The 13,643-nt window shown below is 66.2% G+C and overlaps 1 protein-coding gene across 1 annotated transcript; it reads right to left on the reverse strand.

Moving 5' to 3' along the window:
- Nucleotides 1-38: 38 nt before the first annotated feature.
- Nucleotides 39-12,565, reverse strand: LOC141976692 (branched-chain-amino-acid aminotransferase, mitochondrial-like). Its single transcript, XM_074937808.1, has 11 exons — nucleotides 12,447-12,565; nucleotides 9,137-9,217; nucleotides 8,682-8,882; nucleotides 8,001-8,111; nucleotides 7,610-7,729; nucleotides 7,105-7,268; nucleotides 6,427-6,569; nucleotides 5,772-5,857; nucleotides 892-1,032; nucleotides 509-583; nucleotides 39-185 (listed from the first exon to the last, which is right to left on the reverse strand). The coding sequence occupies exons 1-11, from the start codon at nucleotides 12,489-12,491 to the stop codon at nucleotides 147-149; spliced, it is 1,206 nt and encodes a 401-aa protein (XP_074793909.1). The 5' UTR covers nucleotides 12,492-12,565; the 3' UTR covers nucleotides 39-146.
- Nucleotides 12,566-13,643: the final 1,078 nt, after the last annotated feature.

Below are 13,643 nucleotides of genomic sequence, written 5' to 3' on the forward strand. Positions count from 1 at the left end.
GGGTGGGGCAAGTTTGGTTCTGCTCCAAGGACCTGTGTCAGTCATGGGGGGGGGGAGCACAGGGGGCAGCTGGGGGGTCGCTCTGGGGGAGTGTTAAAAACCAAAGCCCCCCCCGTTATCAATAGGGGGGCGAGGTCCGGTCCTGCTCAGACGGGCAGCACCCAGTCGCTGGGCACACGGCCGTACTGCAAGGAGACAGACAGACAGACAGACAGACGGCGCGGGGGTCAGAATGGGCGGGAGCTCAGCACAGACACCCCTTCCACAGCCCGCGGGGGGGGCGGGGGGACCGGCCCCTTGGAACCGGGCTGAGCCAGCCAGTCCCTGCCCTGGGCCGGGTGGGAGCCGGCGCCCCCTAGGGGGACAGGCCCGCGCCCCATTCCCCACCCCACCAGCCAGTCCCTGTCCTGGGGCCAGATCTTTTCCATACACCTGAAACGCCATCCCTGGGGCTCTGACCCCCTCCCCACCGCCCTGCACTAACCCCAGCCCGCCCATGGGCCAGTACCTGGATGTCCGTCAGCTCCTTCCAGAACCGCTTGGCCAGCTCGGGGCCGTTCTCCATGGTGGGGATGGGATAGGTCTGGAAGGAGACGAGACCTGATCGGATCCGGCTCCCCCCATCAAGCCCGGTCCCCCCCTCCAGCCCCCATCGGATCCGGCTCCCCCCATCAAGCCCGGTCCCCCCCTCCAGCCCCCATCGGATCCGGCTCCCCCCATCAAGCCCGGTCCCCCCCTCTAGCCCCCATCGGATCCGGCTCCCCCCATCAAGCCCGGTCCCCCCCTCTAGCCCCCATCGGATCCGGCTCCCCCCATCAAGCCCGGTTCCCCCTGCCCTCTGCCTCCGACACACCCAGCTCGGCCGGCGGGCCCATCACCCCGGCATCCCACCTTGCCCTGGTACAGGATGTGGCTCACGGGCGAGACGACACAGGCCGTGCCCGAGCCGAACACCTCCCGGACCCGCTTCTCCTGCAGCCCCCGGATGAGGTCAGCCATGGTGATGCTGCGCTCCGACACCTTGAACTCGCCCTGTGCGGGAGGGGAGAGTCAGGGGGATGGAGGCAGCGCCCCCTGGTGCCAGGTGGGGGAAATGGGGCACAGCCGGGGGGGTGGGCAGGGGACAGAGGGTGGCGCCCCCTGGTGCCAGGTGGGGGAAATGGGGCACAGCCGGGGGGGTGGGCAGGGGACAGAGGGTGGCGCCCCCTGGTGCCAGGCTGGGGAGATGGGGCTGTGATGAAGTGGGACTGTTCTTAATGTTTCCTCTGAATAGTGTGGGGGTGCCTCAGTTTCCCCTATGCAGTTCTTAAATATCTAGGTGGTGGGATAAGGGTGTATGATCGTTGCAGAGCCCTAGAGGGCAGGTGTGTGCAGGGGTCTGGACACAGAGAATGGCCGACACCCTGTTTCCTGGCCACTGACGGCCTGGGCCCTTCCCCCCGCAAGGTGAGAGCTAAAGGGTTGGAGAACAAAGGAATCAGGCACCCTCCTGGCCCGGGAAAGGGACAAAGCCCAGAGGAGGAGGGGCTGGAGGGAGTTTTAGTTTGGGGCTGGCTGGAGACATGGAGTGAAGTGCAGACGGGGTTGTCTGGCTCACTGCCCCCCAGAATTGACCCAGCTGAAGGGTCCTGTTCTCTGCACCTGCAAGCTCTGTGTTAGACCATGTATGTTCCTGTCGTCTAATAAAGCTTCTGTGTTACCGGCTGGCTGAGAGTCCCGTCTGACTGCGGAGTTGGGGGGCAGGACCCTCTGGCTTCCCCAGGACCCCGCCTGGGCGGACTCGCTGTGAGAAGTGCACGGAGGGGCAGAGGAGGCTGAATGCTCCAAGGTCAGCCCCAGGAAGGTGGAAGCTGTGTGAGCTGTGTGTCCTGCAGACAGGCTGCTCCCAGAAAGGAGACTTCCCCAGAGTCCTGCCTGGCTTTGTAGGGAGCAGTTCCAGAGCATCGCCCAGGGACTCCGTGACAACTGGTGGCAGGGGTGGGATGTACTGCACCCCGTGGATGGCACTTCCTGCAGTAAGTGACTGGGGAGCAGTAAAACGAAGGGGGACTGACGAGGACCAGGCGTGCTGAAGGCTCAGAGAGGAGCGGTTTCAGGGGGCGGTTAACCCCTGGGAGTGTGTGACCAGTGAGAAGGACTGTGCAGTAATGGGGTCCCCCTGGGGACTGTGGTGAGCAGTCTCAGCGGTGGAGGAGCCTGCGGCTTGGCCCTGGGAGAGAGAAGGACTTTGGCAGTAACAGGGTCCCCTGGGGATTGCAGCGAGCGGTCCCAGGGGCCGAGGTGTCTGCGGCTCGACCCTGGCAAAGAGGTGGTGACCTCGAGAAGGGCTGGCACACGAGGGGTTCTCCCTGGAGACTGTGGGGAGCTGAGAGCACACAGGCCTATAAGTCCAAAACAACTTGGGAAGAGCGGAGTGACGGCCTGTCACCGTCTCCTTGAGAAGGACATTGTAACCCTGTGCAGAAAGAGAGGGCTGAGCATTGGGAAGTTCACCAAGGCACAGTTCATCGTGCAGCTGGAGGAGGATGACCGCGCGAAGGGACAGATGCCTGACCCCAAATGGGGCTATAGCAGGATCTGGGAGCAGCTGGAGTGGGAACCAGGCATCCCCAAGACTCCTGTCCCCGACCGGACGAGGGTCTTCACGATTGGGTTCCCCATCGGGGGATCGGAGACGGACGGGTCTGGAGCTGAGTCCGAGAGAGCAAGAGGACTGTGAGAGACAGCAAGAGCCCGAGAAAGAGCTGCAGAAGCAGCAGCAGCATGAACTGGCGGTGGGGGAGCGGAGAGGCCTAGGGGACCCCCCAGGGGTGAGTGGGGATAGACCCCGGGGGGCCAGTTCCGCAGGGAACCTCGAGACTAAATTGCTGCCCCTGCTTAAGGAGGGGGGGGATGTGGATGCCACCTCACTGCCTTTGAGCAGGCTGGCGATTTGAAGCAGGGGGACCCTGCGGAAAAGCCCCGGTGTCTAGCTCCCTTGCTGGGTCCCAAGGCCACAGACTCCGTCAGCCAGATGGGTGGGGAGGTGGACAGGCTCCCACTCCTGACCCCAACCTATATGTCTGTGTGGAGTCTCCTGGGGCCAGGCCCCTCGGACCCCCAGTGGGAGCTGAGACCCCAGCTGAGTGGGGGAGACACAGGCAGGGCAGGGGATCTGTTGGGAGTGGCAAGGTGCTTGGTAAGGAAAGTTTGGATGAGCCTAGGCAGCCTTGTGAGCTGATGGCTGTGTCTAGTCAGCAGGGTGGGAAGGCGAGGAGAGTGGACGATGAGTGTCCCTGGACCTTACCTGTTAGCTGGGTGGAGAATTGGGACAGTGAAGGAAACGTGCCTGTGTCTGTCAGGGGTGTTGACTTGCCTATGGAGGGAGCTACCCTGGTCTCCAAGCAGTTGTCTGTGACCAGCCCTGTGTGCTGGGACAAGGGGAATGAGATCCCAAGCTGGGTGTCTGGTGAAGGAGAAAGTGTGTCCGGCTCTTCTTTGTCTGTGGAGCAGACAGAAGGGGCCTTGCAGCCTGTGATGGTTGAGGGTCGTGCAGTTGTCTCAGAGCTGGTTCTGGATTCAGCTAAAGCCCAGGAAGGGAAGGGTCCTAAGTTTGTGTCTGCTCGGGAGAATGGCCCTGCCCAGAGACCAGACAATTCTGGTGCTTGTATTTTGCCCATTGCTAGTGTGTGGCTGGGAAAGGGTGGAGCAACTCTGTCTGATCAGGGTGAGATCCTAGCCAGGGCCCAAGGAGAGCATGAAGGGGATGTGATTGTGTTACCGACTGAGGGTGTGGAAACCTGTAGCAAGAAGGAAAAGATTCCTGAACTTGTGTGTGGCAAAGGGAAGGAGAATGCTTCTAGCCTTTTATCTAGGAAGTCTGTCAGTTTGCCTGAAAGGGGATTGTGGAGGAACCCGCCGGATGGGCCAGAGGTAATTCTGGATGTAAGGGAGACCCAGAAAGAGTCTGTTGTTGCTCAGGAAAGTGTTCCTCTAGAGCAAGCCCTCGGTGAAGACGGTAAGAGCAGAATTTCTGGGAGGGGTGAATTGTTGCATAGAAAAGCCCGAGGGAAAGGAATCCTCAGGGAGTTGACTGCAACTGAAGGGTGTGAAAGTGATTTAATCAAGAAAGTTTCAGTTCCTAACAGCCAGAAATTTTCTGTTGTGAATGGATCCACTGACTTTCCTGTTGAAAGATCCAGTGTGGAGAGCTTTGAGAAGGTCTCAGATGAAATGAAAGCTGTTAAGAAAGTTAAACAGTCCTATAACCAAGTGGCTGTGTTTGGCCAGCTTGTTGGGGAGAAGACCCAATCCCAGTTTGACCCCCTGGGGTTTTGGGGTGGCCAAAGAGCACGGGCCGCATAAACCTTCCCACATGCGGCCTGTGAGTGCTATCAACCACCCGTGACCTAAGGGAGGGCGTGAAACTGGAAGGGCCTGGTGTAACTCCCACCAAGGAAGGGGAGAGATGCTGCGGCATCCATGGGAACGTTGGTGGCTTCGAACTTCCCCAGGTCACCAGCTAAAGTGACCCCGCTCAGTTCGATCTCGAAGGGGGGAGAGATGTGACGAAGTGGGACTGTTCTTAATGTTTCCTCTGAATAGTGTGGGGGTGCCTCAGTTTCCCCATGCAGTTCTTAAGTCTCTAGGGGGTGGGGTAAGGGTGTATGATCCTTGCAGAGCCCTAGAGGGCAGGTGTGTGCAGGGGTCTGGACACAGAGAATGGCCAACACCCTGTTTCCTGGCCACGGATGGCCTGGGCCTTCCCCCCTGCCAGGTGAGAGCTAAAGGGTTGGAGAACAAAGGAATCAGGCGCCCTCCTGGCCCGGGAAAGGGACGAAGCCCAGAGGAGTGGGGGCTGGAGGAGTTTCAGTTTGGGGCTGGCTGGGACATGGAGTGAAGTGCAGACGTGGTTGTCTGGCTCACTGCCCCCCAAAATGGACCCAGCTGAGGGGTCCTGTTCTCTGCACCTGCAAGCTCTGTGTTAGACCATGTTCCTGTCGTCTAATAAACCTTCTGTTTTACTGGCTGGCTGAGAGTCACGTCTGACTGCGGAGTCGGGGGGCAGGACCCTCTGGCTTCCCCAGGACCCCGCCTGGGCGGACTCGCTGGGGAAGCGCACGGAGGGGCAGGGGAGGCTGGAGGCTCCGAGGTCAGACGCGGGAAGGTGGAGCCGGGGGAGCTGTGTGTCCTGCAGACAGGCTGCTCCCAGAGAGGAGACTTCCCCAGAGTCCTGCCTGGCTTCATGGGGAGCAGTTCCAGAGCATCGCCCGGGGACCCCGTGACGTGGGGCTCCCCCCAGCCTGTTGGGAGCTGGGGTCCTGTGCCGGGGGGGGGGGTCACCCCAAGGAGCAAACTGACCGGCTCACCCCAGGGGGGCGGGGGGCAGAATTAAACCCCACCCAGGCTGAAGGCGCCTGAGAGGTCAGCTGGGGCCCCCAACCCCTAGCCCAGCCCTGGCAGGGGTTTGCCCAAGTGGGGGTTCCCCAGCCACCCCCCCTACTCTGCTCCAGCCCCCGAGCTGGCGACTCCCCTTTAGGGGCCACTGAGCCCCTCCCAGGCCCACCTTGGCTGCAAACCAGCCCCTCAGAGCTTCCCAGCTTCCACCTCCTCCACCGCCGCCCCCCCCAACCCAACACATAGCTAGAGACCGGCCCCCCCGGGAATCGCTGGGGCAGAGCTCATGCAGGCCCCCCTTCCATCGCCTCCCAGGCCCCGTCGCCAGTCTGGGAGCGAGAGGGGGGGAGAAAACAGAGGCTCCCCCCCGGATCCGCCCCCCCCCCCCCACTCACCCACTTGCGCCCTAAGTCCAGCAGGCTCTGTCGGGTCACCCCGGGCAGAATGATGCCGTTCAACGGGGGCGTCACCAGCTCCAGGTCTGGAAAAGAAAAATCCTGTCACACACGCCCCCCCGCCCCCCCAGCCTGGCCCTGGGGTGGGGCGGGGGCTGGGTATACGGGGACCTCCCAGCCCGGTGCTGGGATGCGGCCCCTCTGGGCACTCAGGGACCCCTGTGGGGCAGGGGATGGGTATAGGGGGATCCTTCTGGGATGGGGCAGGGGGGCAGGGATCTCGGGAGCCCTCCTGGGGCACCACCGAGACACAGCCCCTCTGAGACTGGGCGCAGGGGTGGGGCACTTGGGGATCCCCCCGGAATGGAGAGCGGGGAAAGGGTATAGGGGGAACTGCCCTGGCACAAGGTGCCAAGGGGGGCACTCAAGGATCCCTGTAGGGCAGGGCATGGGTATATGGGGACACCCCTGGGAGGGGACATGGGAGGGGCAGGACGCAGGCGATGGGTATAGGGGGACTCCCCGGGACGAGGCACAGGAGTTGGGGATGGGGGACCCCCCTGGGACGGGGGATGGATATAGGGGGACCCCCCTGGGACGGGGGAGGGGTACAGGCGGACCCCCCTCGCCTGTGGCAGGAGGCTCCAGCTCTCACCGCCCTGCGGGTCTGTCCAGAAGAGGAAGATGTTCATGGTGCCGACCTCAGTGATCTGGTGATCGTCCCCGTAGAGCCACAGGGCCTGCTGGCACCCGGCCCGCACCGCCTCGTCCTGCACCAGGATGGTGGGGGCGTAGTTCCTGCGGACGCAGGGGGCAGCACCCTCAGAGAGTGGGGCACGGCGGGGGAGGGGAGGGCAGCGCCCCCTAGCGGCTGGCAGGGGGGAGGGGGAGATGGCCTGGGGCAGGGGGCAGCACCCCCTAGCGGCTGGCAGGGGGGAGGGGGAGATGGCCAGGGGCAGGGGGCAGTACCCCCTAGCGGCTGGCAGGGGGGAGGGGGACAAGGTTGGGGACAGGGGACAGCACCCCCTAGCAGCTGGCAGGGGGGAGGGGAAGATGGCCTGGGGCAGGGGGCAGTACCCCCTAGTGGCTGGCAGGAGGGAGGGGGACAAGGTTGGGGACAGGGGACAGCACCCCCTAGCGGCTGGCAGGGGGGAGGGGGAGATGGCCTGGGGCAGGGGGCAGCACCCCCTAGTGGCTGGCAGGGGGGAGGGGGACAAGGTTGGGGGCAGGGGACAGCACCGCCTAGTGGCTGGTGGGGCGGAGGGGGGCATGGCTGGGGTCCGGAGGGCACCACCCCCCAGCGGCAGGCTGGAGCCTGGAAGCTCATACTCACCCCCCCATCTTGCAGTCGCCGACGCCCCCCAGCCAGGCGCGGACGTAGCGTGGCTCGGCCAGCAGGCCCACGGCGCCCATGGGGCCGGTGGCGAAGTAGGCCCCCACTGGCGACAGGATGACGAAGAGGAGGGCGTGGCTGGGACGGGACACCCCCAGGGACGGCTGCGGGGGGGGCGGAGTAAAGTGTCAGAACCCCGGCACCCCACGGCCGCACCCCACACCAGAGCCCCTGCAGCAGCGGGGCCGGGGGGGGGGTGGGGCGCTTCGAAAGGTTGAGGAGCAAGAAGCCAGGGGAGCCCAGAGTCGGGGTGCAGGGGAAGGAGCAGATTAGGGGGATGCAGGTGGGAGACAGATCTGGGGACAGAGGCGGGAGACACATCTGGGGGACTGGGGGGGCGCAGGCGGGAGACAGATCTGGGGGCCCGGGTGCCGCAAGGTCGGAGGCAGGCGGGATGTGTCCCGTGGGGATGGCGGAAGTCGGGGCGCCCCTCGGGGCTCCGCACCTCAGTGCCAATGAAGGTTGGCCGGATGTAGAGACTGGCGCTGTCCGAGTGCGGCACCCAGTCCTGGTCGAGGGCCACGAGCCGGCGGATGCAGTCCAGGAGCTGCAGCTGGTCGAAGGGCTGGGGGAGAGAGGGCAGTGCTGGAGAGAGGGGGCAGCCCCCAGGGCCAAGACAGAACCCAGGAGTCCTGGCTCCCAACCCCTCCCCCCGCAGCTGTAACCACTAGACCCCACTCCCTTCCCAAAGCCACAAAGAGAACCCAGGAGTCCTGGCTCTCAGCCCCTTTGAAGTTCACCCGAGCAGCGTGGGGGGGATAACCGGTGGCCAGGGGCCTGGTCAGCGAGGGTCCCAGGGCCCCATGCAGGAGGCCTGGGGAGGGGGGGTCACTCACCGGCAGGCTGGCCCGGGCGGCCGAGCGGCACATACGCTCCATGTTCATCAGCGGGCGGAAGAGACGGACTCGCTGATCCTGGCCCCGGAAAGCCTTCATCCCCTCGAAGAGCTGGGGAGAGCCAGCACCGTCAGCCCGGGGCTGGGACGCGGCCCCTCTGGGGCAGGGTCTGGGCCCCCCTCGCCCGGCTGGGACGTGGCTGGTTCTGGGGTGGGGGAGGGTCTGGGCACCCCTCACCGGGCTGGGATGCGGCTGGCTCTGGGGTGGGGGAGATATCTGGGCACCCCTTACCGGGCTGGGACGCAGCTGGCTCTGGGGTGGGGGAGGTATCTGGGGCCCCCTCGCCCAGGCTGGGACGCGGCTGGCTCTGGGGTGGGGGTGGTATCTGGGGCCCCCTCACCCGGCTGGGACGTGGCTCGCTCTGGGGTGGGGGAGGGTCTGGGCACCCCTCACCGGGCTGGGACGCAGCTGGCTCTGGGGGTGGGGGAGGTATCTGGGGCCCCCTCACTGGGCTGGGACACGGCTGGCTCGGGGGTGGGGGAGGTATCTGGGGCCCCCTTACTGGGCTGGGACGCGGCTGGCTCTGGGGGTCGGGGGCTGGTTATCCAGGGCCCCCTTGCCTGAGCTGGGACGCCGCCCCTCTGGGGTAGGAGGGGCTGGGAGTAGGGCCCCCCGACTCACCTCCACAGCGTAGTGCAGGGCGGAGGAGGCCGGGTGCAGGCTCAGGTTCTGGAAGGGTTTGATGTGGGGCTGGCCCCAGCCCCGGTCCCGGTCCCACTCCACCGTCAGCATGTGGTCGGTGAAATGCTTCCCGAACTGCAGCTGCCCCACCTCCGGCTTGGGCTTCGGCTCCTTGGTCAACTCCACCTGCAGGTCCGAGGCCTGGAAAAGAACCCAGGCGTCCTGGCTCCCGGCTCTAACCACTAGACCCTACTCCCCTCCCAGAGCGGGGAGAGAAGCCAGGAGTCCTGGCTCCCAGCCCCCTGCTCTAACCTCTGTATCGCCCCCCCAACCCCCGACAGAGAACCTAGGCATCCAAATTCCCAGCCCCCACCGCCCCACTCTAACCATTAGACCCCCCTCCCCTCCCCTCCCCGCGTCAGGCAGAGAACCCAGGCGTCCGGGCTGGCACTAACCTTGAAGAAGGTGCTGATGGGTCTCTGGGGGCCGAGGGGCAGCAGCCGGTCCAGGGCGGCACAGAATCGACCCGGCAAAACCTGCGGGACAGAGGGAGGAGTGGCTGGGGGCGTGGGGGGGGCAGGGGCCCAGGGAGCCCCCATTTACAGGGGTGCAGGCTGGAGAGCGCCCCCTAGCGCGGGCACGGGGCCAGCCTTGCCTGCCGGGGAGAGCGCCCCCTGCTGGGCCCCCCGCCACCCCCATCGCTCTCTGACCCTGTTTCATGCCATCTGAGCAAACAGAGGGTTAATGTGTAACCTGGCTCCGTGGTGGGGTGGGGCCAGGGCCGCACCCCAGGGGCACCCCACAAGGTCCCCAAGGAAGGACCCCTCCCCCAGGCAGGGGGCACTGCGGGCACCAGGCCAGGCCCCCCCAGAAAGGGCCCCTCATTGGGGATTCAGTTAGCAGTGCTGGGCGTGGGAACCTGCCCCCACCAGCAGGATCAGCCGCATCCGTCCCCCTCCCCTCCGCGTTCCCCCCACCCCACCCCGCCCAACTGGACTTCGCTCCCCACGGAGCCGTGCTGGTCTCCAGGCAGGAGACACGGAGCCGGGGGCCACGCAGCAGAGACCCTGGGAACTTCGCTTCCCCCCCCCCCAACATGCCGGGGTGCAAGCCAGCCGGACGCCTGGGTCCCCGGTAAGTTCCTTCCCCGCAGCCCTGGACGCCAGGGTTCAGTGTCAGTGCCCATGCCCCCACCCCACCCCCGAATCACAGGCGTGGGTTCCTGGTAGATTCCGCCCCGGACTCCTGGGTTCGCGGCCGGCCCCCCAAGAACCTCCAGCGTGTGGGCTCATGGTAAATCCCTCCCCCCGCCGGACTCCTGGGTTCGCAACCCACCCCCCAAACCCCTACTGCAGCGTTTATGGTAAACTGGTCAATTCCCTCCCCACACAGAGAGGTTTGCAGCCAACGCCCCCTCCACCACATGCTCCCCCCCATGCTCAGCCAGCCCCCCCAACATGTGGGCTCACAATAAAGTAGTAAATTCCACCCCCCACCCCCAACCCTGGACAGCTGGGTTCACGGCGTGGGGTGGGAGGGGGGGTTGTCAGTAGTGGGAGCGGAACATGGGGGCTGGGGAGGGATGTGGGAATACGGGGGGGGGGGGGCGGGTTTAGTTTATTTCCACGCAAGGTGGAGAGAAAGGGGAAGAAAGGGATAAAAACTTGGGGGGGGGGCCCTGGGAGCCAGGACTCCTGGGTTCTCTCCCCAGCTCTGGAAGGAGAGTGGGGTCTAGTGATTAGAGCGAGGGGGGGGGGGGAGCCAGGACTCCTGGGTTCTCTCCCCAGCTCTGGAAGGGGAGTGGGGTTTAGTGATTAGAACGGGGAGTGGGGCTGGGAGCCAGGACTCCTGGGTTCTCTCCCCAGCTCTGGAAGGGGAGTGGGGTCTAGTGATTAGAGTGGGGGGGGGGAGGAGCCAGGACTCCTGGGTTCTCTCCCCAGCTCGGGGAGGGGAGGGGCTGGGGCCCAGGCAGGGAGTTGGGGACAAAGCAGGGCCTGGAATGCAGGGCTGGGGGGAGGGGGGGTGCCTCCCTGAGCTAGACAAAGACCCTCCCCCCAGCCAGGCGCTAGGGGGCGCCACCCTCCCTGCCCCCCCCACAGCCACGCCCTGCCCTGGAGCTTGGGTGCACCAGCTTACACCCCCCCACACACACTTTCCCAGCGTGCCCTGGGGGAGGACGATATTTCTGTGCCCTTGGCCGCAGCTGCCAGGTACCAGAGGCGCCACCAGGCCCCCGGGGGCCTGGCAACCTCCGGAGTGCCTGGCTCCGTGCCAGCCCCCAGCGCGTCTCCATGGGGCAGCCAGGACAGCGCGGCCCAGAGCCGCCAACACACCCAGCCCCTGCCCCCCACCCCCAGCCGGCACTGGGGTTGGCAAACCAGCCCGGCCACACGTGAGATGAGCGGGAAGGGCTCAGCCCTGCTCAGGGGCAGCTAGGCAACAAATCATTGGGGTGCCAGGGAGCCACCCCCGTGTCGGGAGTGAGGGGCACCGGCAGGGCTGGGGGGCGAGGGGCGAGCGCAGGGGGCCCCTCGCTGAAACACCCAGGGGCTGCCTATTAGCTCAGACCAAGGGGCCCATCCAGCCGCATGGCCAGCCATTACAAGCAACGCCCCCTAGTGGCCCTTTCGGGGACGACCCGGTTCCCAGTTCCCTCCTGACCTTCCCCAGCCAGAGAGTCCAGCCCTGGAGCCTGAGCGTGGGGCCTGTTCACCGCTTTGCCACGTGACCACGGCCAGCCTCGTTAGCGGCCCGCACGCCCATGGCCTGAACGAGCCCTGCACCCCAGCTCAGCCAGCCCGGGGCCCGGTCCTGCTGGGGAACTGGGGCACGAGGAAACCCACATTCGCCCAACTATGCTCTGACAGGGGGGTATCACCAGAGCGTCCAATCACCGCACCCCCAACTCAAGGCCGGTGCATTGGGAGGTTCGGGTGCCCCTCACTCCCGACCCACAGCCTCCTGCTAGCCCAGCCCTGCCCCTCCCCAGCCCTGCCAGTTACCCTCTCTCCCGACCCACAGCCTCCCGCTAGCCCAGCCCTGGGCTCCCTCCCCAGGTCTGCCGGTGCCCCTCACTCCCGACCTGCAGCCCCGCCAGTGCCCCTGCTATACCACCCTTCCCATCGTACAGGTGGGGAAACCGAGGCACAGCAGAGACTTGCCCATGGCCGAGCTGGGAACTAAATCCGTCTCGCGTCCCTCCCACCCCCGGCTCTACCGGCCTCGCTGGCTGCCCAGGGGCGGACTAGCCCGGGCCAGTGGAAACGGGGCAAGTTCCGGGAGGGTGACCAGATGTCCCGACTTTAGGGTCTTGTTCTTCTGTAGGAGCCTATTACCCCCACCCCGCGTCCCGACTTTTCACATTTGCTGTGTGGTCACCCTGACTTCAGGTCACTCTCCCCAGCCCCCGGGGCTCCTCTCCCGCCCCCAGGAATGGCGCCAGCCCCCCCCCCCGCAGGTCCTTGAGAGGCGGAAACAAAACGTTCAAGGTGAGAGAGTCGCTCAGGTGAGAGGGGGATGGGGGAGCCCAGGCCCGGGCTAGCAGGGGGCTGCAGGTCGGGAGTGGGGGGGGCACCGGCAGGGCTGGGGGGGGGCTGCGGGTCGGGAGTGGGGGGGGCACCGGCAGGGCTGGGGGGGGGGCTGCGGGTCGGGAGTGGGGGGGGCACCGGCAGGGCTGGGGGGGGGCTGCGGGTCGGGAGTGGGGGGGGCACCGGCGGGGCTGCAGGTAGGGGGGGGGGGCTGCGGGGGAGGAGGGGCCGGACTCACCCTTCCGACGGCCCCGATCCGGGCCCGAACCCCCGCCGCTGCCATGCCCGGTGCCGCCGAGTAATGGGACCGGGCCCGGCCACGGCGGCGGACGGAAGGTTCCGCCCCTCCCCCGCCCGGCACCCGGGGGGCGGACTGAGGAGGGAAGGGGGGGGGCGGGGGTGCGGCGCCCCGCCCCCCAGTTTTGCAGAGGAACCCGGTTCCCCCCCCACAAAATAAGTTGGGGGGCGGGGGGGACTCGTCCAATCACACCTGTTCCCACTCCCCACACCCCCCGCTGTAGCCAATGGGAGGGCAGCTCCCCCCTAGGCATGGGGCTGGCTCCGCCCCGCCTCCTCACCCAGCCCTGGGCTGATCCGTCCGGGACCTGGCACCTGGGCAAGGTGGGAGCTGGGGGGCGGGGGGCTGCTATTCCCCAGGCTGGGGGGCAGGGAGGAGCTGGGGGGGAGGGAGTGTTTATTCCCCAGGCTGCGGGGGGACAGGGGGCTGTTATTCCCCAGGCTGGGGGGGCAGGAAGCAGCTGGGGGGCAGTGGGTTGCTATTCGCCAGGCTGGGGGGGCAGGGAGGAGCTGGGGGGCAGGGGGTGTCTATTCCCCAGGCAGGGGGCTGCTATTCCTCAGGCTGGGGGGCAGAGAGGAGCTGTGGGGCAGGGGTGGCTATTCGCCAGGCTGGGGGCCAGGGAGGAGCTGGGGGGCAGGGGGTGTCTATTCCTCAGGCTGGGGGGCAGAGAGGAGCTGGGGGGCAGGGGGCAGCTATTCGCCAGGCAGGGGGGTCAGAGAGGAGCTGGGGGCTGCTATTCGCCAGGCTGGGAGGCTCGGGAGGAGCTGGGGGGCAGGGGGTGTCTATTTCCCAGGCTGGGGGGCAGGGGGCTGCTATTCCCTTGGCTGGGGGGCAGGGAGCGGGCGATCTCATTGCTGGCTCATGGGACTCCCTGAGATTTCCCTTTCCCAGGCTCGGCCGGCCCCCCTCCCCCACAGCTGCACCACGACACACACCCCCTCCCCCCCCAGTGACATGTAGCCCCCCAGCGCAGGTCAGCTGCCCCGGATGAGAAGCACCTGCTTAGCCACCCACTGACCTGGGGGACCATGTTAATTAACCCCCAGCCTCCCTCTCCCCTAATGAGCCAGGGGAACCAGGCTCCCCGAGATCAGAACCCGGAATAGATTTACTGAGCGATTATCTTCCCCGTCAGGC

Source organism: Natator depressus, chromosome 23, assembly GCF_965152275.1.
Source record: "Natator depressus isolate rNatDep1 chromosome 23, rNatDep2.hap1, whole genome shotgun sequence".
Classification (NCBI taxonomy): domain Eukaryota; kingdom Metazoa; phylum Chordata; order Testudines; family Cheloniidae; genus Natator; species Natator depressus.

Excerpts from the sequence above, each read along its gene's own strand:
- LOC141976692 (XM_074937808.1), bottom strand. The coding sequence starts at position 12,491 with ATGGCAGCGGCGGGGGTTCGGGCCCGGATCGGGGCCGTCGGAAGG. Across the intron at positions 8,112-8,681 it reads CCCTGCACTACGCTGTGGAG|CTCTTCGAGGGGATGAAGGC; the intron begins GTGAGTCGGGGG and ends GGCTCTCCCCAG. Across the intron at positions 1,033-5,771 it reads TGGACTTAGGGCGCAAGTGG|GGCGAGTTCAAGGTGTCGGA; the intron begins GTGAGTGGGGGG and ends CCTCCCGCACAG.